The 19902-nt window shown below is 40.9% G+C and overlaps 1 protein-coding gene across 2 annotated transcripts in view; it reads right to left on the bottom strand.

Moving 5' to 3' along the window:
• LOC102261814 (chromosome unknown open reading frame, human C11orf73) overlaps window positions 1-8674 on the bottom strand; it is a 31377-nt gene extending 22703 nt beyond the window's left edge. Inside the window, exons 1-2 of one of the 2 annotated variants that reach the window (XM_005875626.2) lie at window positions 8467-8674; window positions 3307-3544 (exon numbers count right to left, since the gene is read on the bottom strand). In XM_005875626.2, coding sequence (XP_005875688.1) covers window positions 3307-3544; window positions 8467-8496 — 268 coding nt within the window. In that variant the 5' untranslated portion in view covers window positions 8497-8674. Of the gene's footprint in view, window positions 1-3306; window positions 3545-7933; window positions 8352-8466 lie in introns of those variants that run through there. The other variant, XM_014547180.1, reaches the window with a different exon arrangement.
• Between the last annotated feature and the right edge of the window lie 11228 nt (window positions 8675-19902).

The following is a 19902-nucleotide window of genomic DNA, read 5'->3' as shown; positions in this document are numbered from 1 at the left end:
ACAGAGAGGAAGGGAGAGGGATAGAGAGTTAGAAACATCGATGAGAGAGAAACATCAATCAGCTGCCTCCTGCACAACCCCTACTGGAGATGTGCCCGCAACCTAGGTACATGCCCTTGACCGGAACCGAACCTGGGACCTTTCAGTCTGCAGGCCAATGCTCTATCCACTGAGCCAAACCGGTTAGGGCAGGAAAAAAATATTTTAAAATCACATATCTTATAAATTTATAACTTGAATCAAGAATATATATATTCTCTCAAAACCGAGTAAGAAGACAACCCAATTTAAAAAAGCAGGCAAAAGATTTGAACAAACACTTCACCAAGGAAGATATATAGATAGCAAATAAGCACATGGGAAAAAGCTTAACATCATTAGTCATTAAGGAAATGCAAATTTATAAAACACAATGGGAGACCACTATACATGTAGTAAAATGCCTAAAACTAACCATACCAAGTGTTGGCAAGAATGTGGAGGAACTAGAATTTTCATAAATTGCTGGTTGAAATGTAAAATGGAATAACAATGTTGCAAAATACTCTGGCAGTTTCTTGAAAAGTTATACATACAAGTACCATATGATCCAGCCACTGCACTCCTCGGTATTTACCCAAAAGAAATGGAAGCATATGTCCATACAAAGATGAACACAAATGTTTCTAGCAGCTTTATTTTATAAGCCCAAACTGGAAACAATCTAAATGTCCATCAACAGATAAATGGATAAACAAGTTTGGTATATCCAATAATGGAACTACCCAACAATAAAAAGGAACAACATGCCCTGCTGGTGTGGCTCAGAGGTTGAGATGAGAAAGAATTATTGATGGGCTGCCTCCTGCATGCCCCCTACTGGGATGGAGCCTGCAACCTGGGTATGTGCCCTGACCAGGAATAGAACCTTGAGCTCCTGGTTCATAGTTTCATGCTCAACCAGTGAACCACACTAGCTGGCTGTCCTTATCCTTTTTGATATAAAGGTTAATTAGCTTCAAAATATAACTAGGTAACTGCCTCTTTTCCTATTTTCTGACAGTTTATAAAAGACTAGAGGCCCGATGCACGAAATTCGTGCAAGGGTAGGCCTTCTTTTCCTTGGCTGCCAGCACCAGCTTCCCTCTGGCACCTGGGACAGGGCTTCCCTCCGGCTGCCAGCAGGCACCTGGGACTTGGGCTCCCCTCGCAGCCCCGGCTTTGTCTGGAAAGATGTCCAGTCTAATTAGCATATTATGCTTTTATTATTATAGATAAGAACAATTTGTTTCATAAAGGTTTAGTTGAACTTTATAAAACTAACTGGGCCTGACAGATGCCTGTGGAAGGGAGAATTATATTTTTAATCACTGGTTTTAACTTCTTTATTGGTATTATATCTATTCGGGATTTTTAAATTTATTGTTTAGTCAGTTTTTAGCATATTCTTCTAGAAAATAGCCAATTTCATGTTCCTTTGTCATTCTCAAATTTATTGGCACAAAATTCCTCGTAAACATTCCTCTCTACTATACTTATAATCATGTCCCCATTTTTACATTTTTAATTACATTATTTGTGCCTTCTTTTTCCTCAATACTATCTTTTCAGTGGCTCATCATTAGTCTCTTCAAAGAATCAAATTTTTTTTAAATTAAGCCCTCTGTTGTTTCTTTACTTTCTGTCATTAATTTCTATTCTTAGCATTATTATTTTCTACTTTCTTTGAGTTGCTTAAGTTAAATACTTAGCTCATTAATTTCAATCTCTCTTTTTATATATATACATACACAGTATATTTAAGCCTATGAGTCAATCTCTTTAGTACTATCTTACCTGCATTCAAAAGGTTTGATTTGTGATGGGGTTTTTGGTTTGTTTTGGTTTCTGTAAAAGTTTATTTTCCATGATCATTTCTTCTACAACTCATGAATTATTTTTAAATATTTTTAAATTTCTAAACATGATAATGTTTTATCTTTTGATTTGTAATAACACTGCATTGTGGGTTGTATAAATGATTGTCTGCCATTTGCTGCAGTGTGCTTTGTAACTTGATATGTGGTGATATTTCATAAATGTTCTGTGGACTTAAAAATGTATACAGGGTGAAAAAAATGTATACAAAGTAGGTTTATAGTTGTGAGAACATGAAACAGTGTTTATTCTTATATTATTATTGTATTATTTTCCATACAAACAACTATAAACCCACTTTTGCTTCATCTGTGTGACCTAATTATCAGTTGCAGAGTTCTATAAATATCCATTAGCTCAAGTCTGTTAAGTCTTTTATTCAAATCTTCCTTCTTTACTAATAATCTACTTGATATATTAATTATCAAGAGGTATATTAAAATATTAAGGCTGTCCATTTATCATGTCAATAATTTTCTTTATATATTTGAAGTTATATTATATATACACACAAATTCATGACATTTACCGTTTCCCAGAAATATTTAAATCTTCCTAGTAAATTATCTCATTCCTAGTGAATAAATCTCTTAATCCTTGATAATGCTTTTGCCTTACTCTAAGTTTTAAGATTAAGATACTAATGGCAGCTTTTTTTTTTTTTTTTTTGGTTCCCTATGTTACAATGTTTTAGACCCATTACTCATAGGAGCAATATAATTATTTGTTTGCTGCCTTTTTAAAAAAAATCCCATCCTATAGTCGCTATGTTTTCTCTGGTATATTTATATTCCAAGAATTTTCCATGTCTATTTTCATCTAGATTCAAGGAAACTGGAGACTCAATGGGAGTAAATGATATCTAGGTTTACTCTCACATTTCTTCACAACATAACTAAATAGAATCAAAGCAAGGATTATGTCCCCATAAAGTCTAAAATCTGCAATGCCAATATAACCAAAAGAACACTGAAGGGGTAATCAAATCTAAGAGATCAAACATCTTCATAAAAGAAAAAATGACTCTCGTTTTATTTACTATATGAGTCTACTTGGTTTATCTGTTCATTTAAAACATAGATATGCATATTACAAATTATGACAAGATTCTGCTCATTATTTATTAAAACACCCACTGATTCAGGAATATCCCTTTACAATGGCATATACCATACAAAGAGAACAATAGTGAGTGGTTTCTCCAGGGGCAGAGGATGGGAGTGTGAGGAACTAAAGTCTTTCAGTTACTATTTTTCGAATGTTTGAGGATCATCTAATTTCGTTTTAAAAAGTTATGTATTTCGTTAGCAACCAGAAAAATATAATGAAGTGTTTTAAAAGCCACATTCTATGTTATGCTATTTAAGAACACAGTTTAATTATGAAACTATTTCAATATATTACTCTTACCAGATTTAAGACCTGAAATTTTGAAGATGGCACTTGGTTTTCCATTCGTGACAAATCCTAAGAGTTGCCACACTGGCATTCCATTGGAATCAGGATAGGAAAAATAGACAGATCCTCCCATCCCCTCAGGAAATGGGATTGTTCCCAGCATGAAAACCACAACATGGTTGATATTTTCATAGTCAGGCAAGTCAAAAACAAATTTATCTTCAGCCACTTGCTGTGCAGCTGTTTGCACCTAGAAAATAAGAAACTTGTCTTAACTCAATAGTTTGATGAGTTTTTATAATTCTCATAGCAGCGATTTTCAATCTTTGTCATATGGCACACATAAACTAATTACTAAGATTCTGAGGCACCCCAAAATATATTTGTTGCCAAGCTGACAAAAAAAAAAAAAAATAGAATTTTGATTCATTCACACCGAACAGCTATTGTCATTTTTTTATTTGACAATCTAAGGGAAAAGAGGTCAGTGCCTTTGACTAAATAGTCAGGTATTGTATGTTTTAAAAATTCTTGTGGCACACCAATTGAAAATCGCTGCCTTATAGTATTGCTATAAGCTATTATCAAGTACAGTCAATTATAGACATTATACCAAGTATAACATTGGGTTAATCTGACTCTAATTATGGAATTACCAACTATATTAGATAGAATGCTAATATTAATAGTGAATCCTAGTAAAATACGGGGTGTAAAATATAGCAAAGGGAATATCCTATATAATAAAAGGCTAATATGCAAGTCGACCGAACAGCAGAACAACCAGTCGCTACGATGTGCACTGACCATCAGGGGGCAGACGCTCAACGCAGGAGCTGCCCCCTGGTGGTCAGTGCGCTCCCACAGGGGAAGTGCTGCTCAGCCAGAAGCCGGGATTATGGCTGGCAAGTGCAGCGGTGGTGGTGGGAGCCTCTCCCGCCTCCACAGCAGGCGGACAGCCCCCAAGGGGTCCCGGACTGCGAGAGGGCTCAGGCCGGGCTGAGGGACTCCCCCCGCCCAAGTGAACGAATGTCGTTCACCAGGCCTCTAGTAGTCAATAATATTTTAATAACCATATATGGTGTCACCTTAAACTAATATAATACTGTATGTTAACTCTAATTGCAAACTTAGAAATATTTTGAAAAAGAGAATTCAAAAATACTTAATCTTAAAATGATTTCATTAATGTAATCTTTTAAAAATATAATTTCAGAAGACCCCTGGAAGGATTTTACTTATAAAAGTAAATCACCATCGCTTCAGAATGTTATAAAAATGAAAGGTTATTCAAAACACACCACCAAACCTTGATCTTCTAGTTGAAGGTAAAGAACCTCAGGTAATTAGCCCTGGCTTGGTAGCTCAGTTGGTTAAAGCATAGACTGGCTATGCTAAGGTTGCAGGTTCAATCCATGGTCAGGGCACATGCAAAGATCAACTAATAAATATATAAATAAGTGGAACAACAAATCAATATTTCTCTCCCTTCCTCTCTCACTAAAATATTAAATAAGTAAAATTTTTAAGAGAACTTCAGGTAATTAAAATGGGCAAGCAATTCGGGAAGTATTTAGTCACTCCTCATTATTTGCAGATTCCATACTTGCTAATTTGCCTACTCACTAAAATATATTTATAACCCCCAAATCATTATTTCTTGCACTTTCAAAGCAGTAAAACGTTTGAGCTGCCTGATGCACATGTTCCCGAGCTGCAGAACAAAACTACAGTTTCTGTCAGATCCTTGTGCCTTCTGGTTTCAGCTCTCATACTGTAAACAACTGTCCTTTTCACAGTTTATTTAGTGCCATGTTTATATTTTTGTTGGTGACTTGACTGTTTATTTATTTATTTATTTTTTAAATTATTTGATGCCCTGACCGGTTTGGCTCAGTGGATAGAGCGTCGGCCTGCAGACTGAAGGGTCCCAGGTTCGATTCCGGTCAAAGGCATGTACCTTGGTTGCGGGCACATCCCCAGTAGGGAGTGTGCAGGAGGCAGCTGATCGATGTTTCTCTCTCATCGATGTTTCTAACTCTCTATCCCTCTCCCTTTCTCTCTGTAAAAAATCAATAAAATATATTTTTTAAAAAAATTATTTGATGTGAGAGAGAAATCTCAATTTTTTGTTCCATTTACTTATGCATCCATTGGTTGATTCTTGTATGTTCCCTGACTAGAGATCTAACCCACAACCTTGGCATACTGGAAGGACACTAACCAACTAAGCTACCCAGCCAGGACTACAGTGATTTGCCTGCTTAAAATGACCAAGCTGAAATAGTGTTCCTAAACCCAAGAAGGCTGTTAGGTGCCTTACTGAGAAAATAGGTATTACATAATTTCATTCTGATGTGAGTTACAGTGCTACTGGCTGAGTCCAATGTTAATGAATCAATACATATTAAATAAGATGTCTTTAAACAGAAACACACATAAACAAATTGATAAAATTGTGATCAGACCCTTACAGGAACCTAACCCTGCATTTCCCCTAAGGGCAATAATTCGATATTTACCAGTTCAGTGTTCACAGAGACGTTATAGAACATAATTACTACAAATAATGAGAACAGGCTATAAATAAAATGTAAAAATTCTACCTTGAATGTGCTAGGTGGAAACTTTAAAAAGTTTTCTCAACTCATTTGAAAATCTAATCTACTGTTCTAGAACTGAACATGAATTTATAGAATGAGATCTTTTTCTGAAGTCTCAGAAATCTTTCACAAAGAATATTCATTTTACAAAATTATGTATTTATTTATTTTTTAATCCTCACTCAAGGGCATGTTTTTATTTTTTATTAATTTTAGAGAGGCAGGGAGAGACAAACAGTCAGACAGAATTAAATGTGAGAGGGAAACATCCATGGGTTGCCTTCTCTACATACCCAACCAGGGATTCAAACCTGCAACCTAGATATATGCCCTGACCGGGAATCAAACCCGTAACCTTTTGTTGTATGGGACAATCCTCCAAGGAATTGGGCCACCCAGCCATAGCTTTACAAAATTTTCAGAAAATTACTATAATTGCCTATACCACATCCATTAGCAAAAAGTAGTACCCATTTTGAGCAAACTCCAGTCAAATGGCTGAAGAGTTTACCTTCTGTAAGGTTTTTGGTTTTGTTTATAATTGCTATTGCCTTCCTATTCACCAAACATTGCTTTACTTCATTTACATAATAAGACTTTTATTTGGGCCCTAGCAGGTTTGGCTCAGCGGATAAAGTGTCAGCCTGCAGACCAAAGGATCCCAGTTCAATTCCAGTCAAGGGCATGTACCTTGGTTGCAGGCTCCTCCTTGGGCCCTGCCCTGGTCAGGACTCTTGCAGGAGGCAACCAATCAATGTTTTTTTTCACATCGATGTTTCTCTCTGTCTTTCCCTAATTCTTCCATTCTCCCTAAAAATCAATGGAAAAATATCCTCGGTGAGGATTAAAAAAAAAAAAAAGAAAGAAAAAGAAAGAGCCCTAGCTGGTTTGGCTCAGTGGATAGAGTGCCAGCCCACAGACTGAAGGGTCCTGGGTTCCATTCCGGTCTAGGGCATGTACCTGGGTTGCAGGCTTGATCCCCAACCCCGGTTGATGGGCGTTTGGGAGGTCAAGGGCATGTACCTTGGTTGCAGGCTCCTCCTTGGGCCCTGCCCTGGTCAGGACTCTTGCAGGAGGCAACCAATCAATGTTTTTTTTCACATCGATGTTTCTCTCTGTCTTTCCCTAATTCTTCCATTCTCCCTAAAAATCAATGGAAAAATATCCTCGGTGAGGATTAAAAAAAAAAAAAAGAAAGAAAAAGAAAGAGCCCTAGCTGGTTTGGCTCAGTGGATAGAGTGCCAGCCCACAGACTGAAGGGTCCTGGGTTCCATTCCGGTCTAGGGCATGTACCTGGGTTGCAGGCTTGATCCCCAACCCCGGTTGATGGGCGTTTGGGAGACAACCAATCCATGTGCCTCTCTCACATCAATGTTTCTCCCTGTCTCTCCCTCTTCTTTCCACTCTCTCTAAAAATCAATGGAAAAATATAAAAACAAGTCACTAACAGAAAAAAAGAAAGAAAACACTCATTTTTTTTTTTTTCAAAGTCACTCATTAATGACACTTTTCATCAAAGTCCAACACTCATCCCAGGCTGGGCCTTTCAATTTTCCTATCAACAGCCAGGGCAATCCAGAGTTCTCTCACCGGTATTACCAATTATCACCGGCACCAGAAGAGGCCTCCCAGCCACTCAAGAGACGGACAAAAAAACTTTCTCAGGCCGGTCATCTCCAATTTATCTTTGTGATTCCTTAGGACTGTGTACATAATACAATACATTAACATTCAACTAAAGGGCTGCAACACGGAACAAATCGGGGAGGGGGGGGGGGGAGTAAGAAAAAGAACTCCAAGTGAAAGGAGTTAGGTCTGAAATGAACCTCTAGGTGGTTTCTAAGGAGGCAAGCAACGCACACCTTCCAGACTATATTCCTGAACAATTCCAGGGGCTGGTCTTTCATTCTAACGTTCCCGCGAGGGAGGTTGTTCTCTCTTCTGACCGATAAGGAAACTAGCTGCTCACATCTTTCCAGAGTCATCTCGGATTTGGCTCACTCTTCAATTTCAGGCGTTTCTATCGGCCAACTTACAATTCGCTCCGGCATATTTTTATTAGACGCCTTCCAAAGGGACCCAGCAGATCCACATGCTCCGAGCACCCTCATCTCTGTTGAGCAGGACGCCACGGGCTAGATTCAAAGGCCACATGTACATCGCACGCCCTCCGCGAGCTTAGGCGAGTGCTCTAGACGGAGCTTCAGCTCCCCGACTGCAAAAAGGACCGGAGGCCAGCAACCATCTCGCACGCTGCGAGGGTTGGTGAGTCTGAGCTGCCACATCAGCGCTAGACAGAGGCTAACATGACAGGAATGGACAAAAGGCGTGCGTTCCCCGGCACGTAACGCACATTCCATAAATGGCAGCGTGGCCACTCCGACTAGGAACAGATCCGGGGCAAAACAGAACGAACGCCCAAGCGTCCGCGTCTCCCCTCCCCACCTTCAGCCAGAGAGTGGACAGGAGGGGTTTTCCCCGCAGCCCTCCACCCCGAGCACCTCCCCTTTCCAGCGCTTCGCCCCCGGCATCCTGCCCCCTGCCGGATCCCACGCGGCCCCATCCTCACCAGCCTCCCCGCCACCAAGCAGCCAAACATGGCGGCGGCGGCTCCGCTCAGCCACAGGGGCCCAGGCTGGCGACTTAGACGTCCAGGGGCTACGACGCCAGTGGAGCCCAAGCACCTTCCACAACAAGCAGGAGGATACCGGCCCCGCCGCTACATAGCGGCTATGCCAGCGGCGGGCACGCCTTCTGCCCCGCGGGAGACAAGTACTTCCGGGGCGTACACCCACCGGCCCCAATTACGAGAGAAAGGCGAGCAGAGCCAGTGCGAGACTACAAGTCCCAGAGGGCTCTGCGTGGGCTTCCGGGAAGGATACTAGGAGTTTTTACCTGTTGGGGTTGATGGTGCGGATCCAAATTTGGAACTCCAAGGCCGAGAGCTGTTTCTCACGGTGCGCTTTTACAGTCATTCCTTTTCTAGATCCTGACAAAAACCCGGTGAGGTAGGCGTTATTATCCCCCTTTTGTAAGCGAGGAAATTGCCCAGAGTGACCAGCCCCAAATCTTGACACAGCACTAACTATTGGAGTCTGAATCCAAGTCCTGATCCAAATCGGGCTTCTTTCTGCTACACCATAGCTCAGTGCTAATTTTTAACCAGCTATTTTGTACTAATTGACAACTTTTTACAGGTGGAATCGGCCTCTCCCTAGTGTCCAACTCCAGATCGAACTCATGGTGGAGGGGACAATTTGCATATTAGCCTTTTATTATGTAGGATAATTGCCTCTCCTGGGGTTGCTGTGAGGAGTAAGTAAATTAATACATTCACAAAACACTTAAAATAGAACCTGGCAGTGCTTAATTAATGGGATTTTTATAGTAAAATGTATTTTTTTCTATACCCATTTTCAGAAAAGGTTCATAGGAAATAAAAAACAATAGCCCAAACAACTAGCATCAAGTACTGATTGCCATCAATATTCATTCTACCCAAATAGAAGAATAGGGCAGACTGAGGAATCTCAGAGGGAAGATGGGGGAGAGTAGGTGGGTGGGAGAGATCAACCAAAGAACTTGTATGCATATATGCATAACCCATGTGAAGCATCCATCTTATAAAAAAACTGCTGTTTGAAATTTTAACCCTGACAGTATGGCTTCTGTAAATGCTTGCTGGCTTAAATTATAGGGAAAATAAGACTACTCCCATTTCAGAAAGGCCATTAAACCTTCCCCAGACGAAGTTATCCGTGCTGGCGTCAGGCCAAGCCTTTGGTCGAGGTCTCAAAGCGCCAGCACATGGGGCCCTTAAAGAACTTGCAAAGGGAACCAGAAAAACCCCATATTGGGGAGACAAAGAGGGTAAGATAGTATAAATACAGGAAACTTCCTGTGTGATTTCACCCAGAATTTGAGAGACATTTTCCTCTGGGCCCGCGCGTAATAAATGTAACTCCATCTCTCTAAGCGTTGCTTGGTTCTTCTCTGGTTTGTCTGTAACACATGGACACAGACAGTAGGGTGGTGAAGGTCTGGGGTGGGGGCAGGCTAGAAGAAGTTACTAGGGGAGGGGAAAGGGGATATATGTAATACTTTCAACAATAAAGTTTTTTTTTTAAGATTATGTTCCTGGGAGAGGTTGAAATTGCAAATAATAAAAAAAAGAAAAGAAAAGAAACGGCAATTAGATCATCAGAGGAAGTTCTCTTTAGGTCAGGGTCAAGCAAATGTTTCCTGCAAAAGACCAGAGAGTAAATAGTTTAGGCTTTTTAGGCCATGAGGTCTCTGTCCTGTCATGCCCTTGTAACACCAAGAACTGTGGAATCAACCAGACATGGAGCATACTCTACCTCCATACTTCTGGTTATGCAAGAGAATATATGTATTCCTTTACTGGTTAAGCCAGTTTTAGCTGGATTTGTCACTTACAGATGAAGATATGATTAACACAACCCCATAACAAAAATATAATCTCCAAGAGGACAGTAAACTTAGTAAGTACATAAATAAAAGAATAAGTGAAGAAGAGGGTGTGACTATGTTCCAAAAACTTTATTAACAGCTGGCCAGGTTGGACTAAGCCCTGCTTTAGGCAGTGGTTTCCAAACTTTTAAGGTTCTTCAGAATCACCTGTAGGACATGTTAAAACACTGGTGGCTGGCCCTCACCTGAGTTTCTGATTCAGTACATCGGGCCCAAGAATTTTAATTCTAAGAAGTTAGGGGTTGTCAAATAAAATACATAATGCCCCATAGATCTTGAATTTCAAATAAATGGTGAATCATTTTTAATTATAAGTATTCCCAAGTATTTCATTGTTTTATCTGAAATTCAAATTTAATTTGGCATCTTATATTTTATTTGCTAATTCTGGCAGCCATAAACATGTTCCCAGGTGATGCTGATGCTGCGGGTCCAGAAACCACACTTTGAGCAACACTGGCCTATATGCATAATCTCATGTATACAGGAGCTTTGCTAGTTCAGAGGTGTTGAGCTAGAGGAGAATAAATAGCCACCACCCCAACTTAAGAATCTGAACACTTAGTCTGTATATGTGAACATGCTCCTACTTCATTCACAAGAGGTTTTTTTTTTGTTTTGTTTTGTTTTTGCCTAAGTTAGATACTTTAAATATGCATTACTTTCCAAAATTATTTATTTATTATACCCCTGTGTGGGCTGTTTTCTAGGCTCCTGAGATAAAGCAAGGAATAAGGATGTTCAGGCTCCTTGCTATCAGAGCTGGCATTTGGTGGTTGTCAGGGGATAGATACGATTGGGCATTCATCTCAGGAGTTACTGGACTGCATGCTGTCAGGTATTTACTTAAGACACATAAACTGTGTTGGATATTATTATGGTTATAGACATGGACCCTGAAGTTAGAAATTAGTTCAAACCTCAGCCCTGTCCCTTAGGACACTGGACAAGTTATTTTAAAACTTTGGTCCTCAAAAACAAACAAACAAACAAACAAACAAAAAACCATTAGTTCTCAGATTCCTCATCTGTAAAATGGGATAACTTGTACTTCCTGGGGTTGTTGGATAATAAATAAAATAACTTATACGTATAAGGAGCTTAACACAGTACTGGTACATGGTAGGGAGTAAAACAGTACTTAAGTATAGCTACTACTATTGAAAATTCAGTGGTTCTCAAAGTGTGGTCCCTGGGCCAACAGCACCAAGGGACCTATGAACTTGTTAAAATGCAAATTCTCTGGCCCCACCCAAACCTACAGAATCAGACACTGGAATGGGGCAGAGCAATGTGTGATTTAAGGCCAACAGCACCAAGGGACCTATGAACTTGTTAAAATGAAAATTCTCTGGCCCCACCGCAAACCTACTGAATCAGACACTTTGGAATGGGGCAGAGCAATGTGTGATTTAACGAGCCCTCCTGGTGATTCTAGTACATGTTCAAATGTGGAAAACAGTGCTAAAGAAAATATAAGGGGCTAAGCTGTGTGTGCTAGGGCTAAGGCTATCAAGGCCAATAAGGTACAAATCTTCCCTTTGTTTTCCCCGGAGAGCTCTACATAGGGAGTACGCCTAGTGGTGTTCACCTCTGTAAACACATGTGCACAATCTATACTGCCTGAAATTCATCAGAAATTCATTTAAGCAAAGATTTCTTAGCTAATTTTTTGCTCATTCAACATTTCACTAAATGCCTACTATGAACTAGTGTGTTAAACAGTGAGATTCATTGGGTGTGGAGAGAGCAGAGCGCCTTAAGAATGGCTTCTCTGTGTACAACACATCCAACAGCAACTTGGGCTTACTCCTCATGGGTGGCAGAATACTATGGCCTTCCTGTGACATTACGCCCTATTAAAAACAAACAAACAAAAACAGTGAGATTCAAAAACTAAGGAAAGGCTCCCAAAGCCCTTAGCCTGGCACTGATTTTCTGGCGTAGGAAACCACAACAGTGCATTCATTTCCGTGAGGTGCTAAAATGAGCAGGTTCAACCAGAGATACTGCAGTGGTTCTCAACCTTCTGGCCCTTTAAATACAGTTCCTCATGTTGTGACCCAACCATAAAATTATTGTCGTTGCTACTTCATAACTGTAATGTTGCTACTGTTATGAATAGTAATGTAAATATCTGATATGCAGATGGTCTTAGGCGACCCCTGTGAAAGGGTCGTTCGACCGCCACAGGGGTCGCGACCCACAGGTTGAGAACTGCTATAAGGGAAGTGGAAGATAGGCAGTAACTCACAAAGGTGGAAACCCTTTCCAGAGACAAACATTTAACGGAGCCCTACGATGTGCATACAGAAAGCAGCCTGACTACCTGGAAGCCTGGCCCCAGAGGCAGCCTGGCAGGAGCTAGTCCCAAGACTGGCAAGGCCACCAGAAGGAAAGAGACAGCGCATCAGGCAGTGAGGGGCCCTGGCCAGGAAGAAGGGAGACCTCAGTCTATGTGGGACCTCGAACAGTCTGTTTGCAGCTCCCTCTCTTGTATATCCTGGTCTTGGTTGTGGCCTAGAAGACTGGAGAGCAAAGCCATAGAAAGGAGCCCTGGTAGGAAGCTGAATCAGGCCCAGATGTGGGACCTGGGACGAAAATAATGCTAAATCCCAGACACAGAGGTGATCAGACAAACAGTAGAACTATTAACAATTCCCCACCATTCCCACCAGTGCCCTTGAACATGAGTTTGAGAGGCACTAGTTAACCACAGTGAGAAAGTTTCAAATGACTGTGGAAAGTTGTGCTGGCCTGGGCTAAGATAAACTTAATCTGTCTGTTGGAATCATCTGGGCAAGCTAAAAAAAAAAAAACACCAAAAAAACAAACAAACAAACAAAAAACTGAGCTTAGATCTCTGAATCAGGTTGGGACTCAGAGATCTGTCTTATGCTCCCTAAATGATCCTTTTTCCACAGACCAGCATTTGGAACCATTGCATGGCACAGGTTCACACAGGGGCCTAAGTAATGCAATGCTTTGCACACCTGGCCAATGAAATTATAAGTGATTCTCTTTGGGCTACTTGAAGATAACATTTTTTTTTTGAAGATAACATTTTAAGGCACAAATAAATTATTATTTTGGAGCGCCCTTCACAAAGGGTTTTGACCACTGAGAGTTACAAATACTGTTGCAGCCGGTTTTATTCAGGGATTTGAGGGAAACAATGCAGAATGCTTACTCAAAACTGGGATTATTAAGCTTTGACTCCGTCTTTCAGAAAGATAAACCATTTTTAATACAAAATTTTAGCAATTTAAAAAGTAATTTTGTGTCAAATTAAAAAAAAACAACAACAAATTATGGTCGATGCAGTACTGTACATTTCTCACAACCAGTGATTTTCTGACAACTCACAATTGACTAGTTTTAGCATTAAACACAAATACACACTCTTTCACTCATTACATAAAATGTAACAGAAATCACCCAACTTTTTACACTTCACATCATCCTGGGGTAAAAGAAGAAACAGCAGGTGAAATGAGTCTGCTTTCAATCTTACTCTGCATCAGAAAATGACCACAAAATACCAAGAATCTTTTTGAAATCCACTCTCTCAATTTCAGAATGATGGTCATTTTCTATAAATCACAATAGGGGAAACCCAGAGATGATAAATGAAAGTAGGCAAAGTTACAAACTTTATAGTGTTAGAGCTATGACCTGTGGTTAAAGACACCATGTAGCATTTTCTATGTTTGCTTGTATTTCTGACAGTGTGGGTCCTTGATAAAAGTCATCTAGACTCATTTCCCTTAGATCAGAGTGTTCCAAACTGCCAGTTGAGATCCATTATTCATTGGATTGTGAAACTAATTTAGTGAGTCATACTGCATTACAAAAACAGAAAATTTCAGATGACATCAAACAAGTGTATTTTGTTTCATGGGACATTTTTTTATGTATATGTGTGAGATTGGCATATAATACATGTAGTCTATTTCTTAATGTGGATTGCATTTTTTAAGTTTAAAAATTACTGTATGTTTCATCATCTCAAACTCAAATTCCATACCTATTAAACAATAATGTCCCCATTGTTCCCTTCCCCCTGGCCCTAGGTCAGCCGTGGGCAAACTACGGCCCGCGGGCCGGATCCGGCCTGGTTGGAATGAATAAAACTAAAAAAAAAAAAGACTGTACCCTTTTATGTAATGATGTTTACTTTGAATTTATATTAGTTCACACAAACACTCCATCCATGCTTTTGTTCCGGCCCTCCGGTCCAGTTTAAGAACCCATTGTGGCCCTCGAGTCAAAAAGTTTGCCCACCCCTGGCATAACCCATGGACACAGACAATAGGCTGGTGGAGGCCTGTGGCAGGGGTTGGGGGCGGGCTGTAAGGGGTCAATGGGAGAAAAAAGGGGACATATGTAATACTTTCAACAAAAAAGATTTTTTAAAAAAATTACTGTCCTAGCCCTAGGTGGTTTGGCTCAGTGGATAGAGTGTTGACCTGGGGACTGAAGGGTCCCAGGTTTGATTCCGGCCAAGGGCACATGCCTGGGTTTCGGGCTTGATCCCCCCCCTCCCCATAGGGGGCATACAGGAGGCAGCCAATCAATGATTCTCTCTCATTGATGTTTCTATCTCTCTATCCCTCTCCCTTCCTCTCTAAAATCAATAAAAATATATTTTTTAAAAATTACTGTCCTAGATGATACCTCATCCAAGCTTGAAGATGCAGTTAAGCCAAATGACTCTCCCCTTTGCCTCAAAGAACATTTTACTTCTTTAAGTATTTCTAGTCAAGGTGACCATTAATTCTTTAGACTTCTACCCTTCTCTCGCATTAGCTTTTAAGCAACTTTAAAAACATCTAATTTCTATCCAGTCCTTTTCCAAAGCCTAAAACTACAAAGCCACATCCCAGTCCTTTTTGAGCCCATCTCTGCAACAGCAACCATCTACATTCTCTGCCTTGTTGGGGTCCAACCCCAGCAGGTCCAGAGGTCCCCAAAGGTGTGGACGGAGTCGGTGAAGAAGGAATGACATGGAGACAGCGTTCAGTTGATCAGCAGCCAAGCCAGGATCTCTAGCCAGGTTCTCCAGCCAAGTTCTGTCCAGGATCTCCAGCCAAGTTCTGTCTCTTATTGTCTTGTTACATCTGTATTTATACCAGTTGATTTTAATCCTGTGAATTTCTATTCCAAAGGTTGGGGCGTTTCTTATCTCCATTCCAGGGAGTAAAGATTATATAGCTTAAGGGTGATTGTTCGTAGTTAAAGTGATTAACTACCCGCCTGGCATTTAGTTAAGGGGTTTTATTCCCTCCCTAACTTCAGGGAAAAATCCCTACCTGGGGAAACAACCTTTCTCGGAGAGGTGACCTTGGTTAGAACACATAGCGCCAAGAAGGTGAGTGAACATATTAAGAACAGTATGCCATATACGCCAGGTCCCTTGAAACATATGCTGTGCAGATGTTTCTTCCCTGCAGTGTCTATGTCAAGCAGCAAGGATGGACCGGCTTCCGGCACTGCCTCAAAGATTTCTTTAGACTCAGGCCCCCTGCCCACAGAGCCAATGTGGCTCCCAGCTTCTCCCTATTTCCTATCGTTGAAACAAACACTAAATTATATTTCCTCTGGAGAAAAATGTGGGGAAGAATTGTTCTATTCATTTTACTTAAATGGACCAAAGAAACCAAGAGAGCCAGAAAGAGACTGATAAGACTAAATAGTTTAGAAAAGAAATGAAAACCTATCAACAGATGTCAGTTGCCAGAGGAGAGCTGCTGGGGAAAGAAAGGCACAGGGCCTCAGGCCAGCCTCAGGCAGGGCCAGTGTCATGGGCTCATGGCATAGTACAGGGCACTGGACTCGGAAAAACTCCATAGGTGGTTTGAGGCTTTGCTGTTTCCAACTTCACATTCTTAATAATTTTATCTTTGAACTTTTATTTTATTTTAAATATATTTTTACTAGAGGCCTGGTGCATGGATTCATGCACCGGTAGCATCCCTGGGCCTGGCCTGTGGTGATCGGGCTGAAACCGGCTCTCTGACATCCCCCGAGGGGTCTCAGATTGCGAGAAGGTAGTTCTCGGGTGACGCACCCCGGTATTAGGCTCCCTCCTCTCTGGTTCTGGGTGCATCACCCAAGAACTGCAGCTCCCGTCACCGCAGCTTAGCACCTCCAGCATTGAGCATCTGCCCCCCTGGTGGTCAGTGCATATCATAGCTACTGGTCGGAGCGTCTGCCCCCTGGTGGTTATTGCATGTCATAGCTACCGATCAGATGGTTAAATGGTCGGACGGTCGCTTAGGCTTTTATATATAAAGATTGATTTCAGAGAGGAAGGGAGAGGGAGATAGAAAATGGGCTCCATGATGTGGAGTTAAATGGAGAGCTCATGGCTCATCAAAGCACTGGAATACTCGTGGTAAATGACTGGTAGAGGGAGTTTAGCTCAAGCATTAAATCCTGGGGAGACCCATAGTGTAGAGATGCCAGTCCTTGGTTCCCATTGTTCAAGAAACAAAACCACCCAGGGACTTCCACATCTTGTACTACAAATTGTGCTTGTAGGCAGCCTTAAAAATTTATGCTGGTGAGCACCTTGCCTCATCACAAAAGGCAATAATACATTATCAGGGTAAAGTTCTGGGTTTCGTAGACTGAAATAACTGTTTCATTAGTGGCTATACTGCAATGGAAAGTGGGAGGAGACATGTTAAGGAAAATGCAAGAACCACCACCTAGTTCAGTGATGGTGAACCTATGACGCGCGTGTCAGAGGGGACACACGAACTCATTTTATTGGTTGATTTTTCTTTGTTAAATGGCATTTAAATATATAAAATAAATATCAAAAATATAAATCTTTTACTATGGTTGCAAATATCAAAAAATTTCTATATGTGACATGGCACCAGAGTTAAGTTAGGGTTTTTCAAAATGCTGACACGCTAAGCTCAAAAGGTTCGCCATCACTGATCTAGTTCTATCATAAATGCCCACATGGTGCTCTTAGTTATCATGATAGCAAGTAAAATAATTCAATATTCTTTTTTCCCTGAACCTCCAAATGTATCATTAGACCTTTTTATCTCTTCCACAGTTATAGCTCCTCCTATTCTCCATTTGATTTTATATGCCATATTCTAAGTACCGTATTTATCCGTGTATAAGATGCTATGTTTTTCTAAAATCATTAGACTGAAAATCGAGGGGCATCTTATACACGGAAGTCAGCCGAGGAGGAGCCAGGCGGGGTGCGTAGCTGCCCATACCTTGTCAAACAGGCTTCCTCCAATCAACAAGCCTTGTTACTGACATCAGATGATGCCCTAATTGGAGGTGGAGGTGGAGAGTGCGCAGATACAACAGGGACTGGAGCATTCTGAGCCCATAAAGATGTCAAAAAATAAAAAGATAAATACTGGTAAGTGAACTTTTTATTCTGCAAAATTGAAACTGAATGTAATCAGCTATGCAAAAGAGCATGGAAATAGAGTTGCAGAGACAATTTGGACCACCTCCCACTGAGTGTATGATCAGACAGTGGAGAAAACAGGAAGAACAACTCCTTAAAGATGCCAAAAAACAAGGCCTTAAAAGGAAAACCAGCAAACTGTTTAACATTGACTTCTTAATCTTGGGTTGGAAAAGTGGGGGGCATCTTATACATGGAAAAAATACAGTAATTTCTTAGGATCTTTTCCAGTTCATTAATTTCTATTCATTGTTTCAAGTTACACTTTTCATTCCTAAAAGTTGTTTTTTTCAAATCCTTGTCCATCTTGGTAGCCTCTGCTTGCTCATGTTTCTTGCCCATGTTTTATTTAAGTGTTTCATTCAACAAATACTGATTGAGCACCTATTACATGCAAGACAGATCTAGGTGTTAGGAATTATATAGGAAACAACAAAACTACACCCCACCTGGCTGGTGTGGCTCAGTGGTTAAGTGCCAACCTATATGAACCAGGTCATGAGTTTGATTCCATTATGGCATATGCCTGGGTTGTGGGCTCAATCCCCAGTATGGATTTATGATTCTCTCTCATTATTGATGTTTCTCTCTCTCAATCTTCCTTCCTCTCTGAAATCAGTAAAAATATTTGAAAAAAACACCACCTCATAAAGCAGGGGTCCTCAAACTTTTTAAACAGGGGGCCAGTTCACTGTCCCTCAGACCGTTGGAGGGCCGGACTATAGTTTAAAAAAAAACTATGAACAAATTCCTATGCACACTGCACATATCTTATTTTGAAGTAAAAAAACAAAACGGGAACAAATACAATATTTGTATTTGCATGTGGCCTGCGGGCCGTAGTTTGAGGACCCCTGTCATAAAGCCTATATCCCAGTGGAAAAACTGCAACAAATCAAATAAGTACCCTATATAATAAAAGCCTAATATGCTAAGTGCCCGGTAGTCCATTCAACTAATCAAAGCGTAATATGCTAATGATATGCTAAGGCCGCTCAACTGTTTGTTATGACACTGGGGGAAGACGCTCCGACTGGTAGGTAAGCATGCTGCTGGGGTCTGGCTGATTGGGACTGAGCGAGATGGGCCAGACACGCCCTGGAGCCCTCCCATAGTCCCTCCCCAGCTGGCCAACCTCCTGAGTCCCTCCCCAGCACTGATCATGCACTGGTGGGGTCCCTTGGCCTGGCCTGCACCCTCTTACAATCTGGGACCCCTTGGGGATGTCGGAGAGCCGGTTTTGGCCCGATTCCCCAGATCAGGCTGAGGGACCCCACTGGTGCACGAATTCATGCACCAGGCCTCTAGTACAGTATATTAGGTGACAATTGAAATGGAGAATAAGCAAGGAATGAGCAGAGTACACATATTTAAATGAGGCTTTTATTTCTGATAATTCCAAAATCTGATCTTCGGTGCTCTGTACATTGTGTATTGTCTTAACTGTCAGAGCAGCTTATTTCATTATCTACTTGGTTTTAAAAGCTAGTGTCCTTATTTTTATGATTAGTTTTACTGGAATACAGCCAGGCCCATTCCTTTACATCAAGTATGTCAAATTCAAAGGCTAACACAAGCCAAATAAATGAGGCATGTGGCCTGTGAGTTTGACATGCTTGCTTTACATATTGTGGCTGTGTTCACATTATATATAGCAGCAAAGTTGAGTTGACGTGATAGAGACTGAATAGCTCACAAAACCTAAAATATTTACTATCTGGCTACTTACGAAAAAGTTTGCAGGCCTTTGATCTACACAGAGATATACACAGGAACTAAAAAAAAAAAAACTGAAATGGGCACTAACATATACTGTTGGAGCAAGTGAATTGGTACAACCTTAATAAAAATACACTTTCGCCGAAACCGATTTGGCTCAGTGGATAGAGCGTCGGCCTGCGGACTGAAAGGTCCCAGGTTCGATTCCGGTCAAGGGCATGTACCTTGGTTGCGGGCACATCCCCAGTAGGAGATGTGCAGGAGGCAGCTGATCGATGTTTCTCTCTCATCGATGTTTCTAACTCTCTAACCCTCTCAGTTCCTCTCTGTAAAAAATCAATAAAA

The sequence above is a fragment of the Myotis brandtii genome, unplaced genomic scaffold (genome assembly GCF_000412655.1).
Source record: "Myotis brandtii unplaced genomic scaffold, ASM41265v1 scaffold468, whole genome shotgun sequence".
NCBI lineage: Eukaryota > Metazoa > Chordata > Mammalia > Chiroptera > Vespertilionidae > Myotis > Myotis brandtii.
Note: the sequence above shows the minus strand (reverse complement) of the source record. Positions and strands in the feature narration are given on the sequence as shown.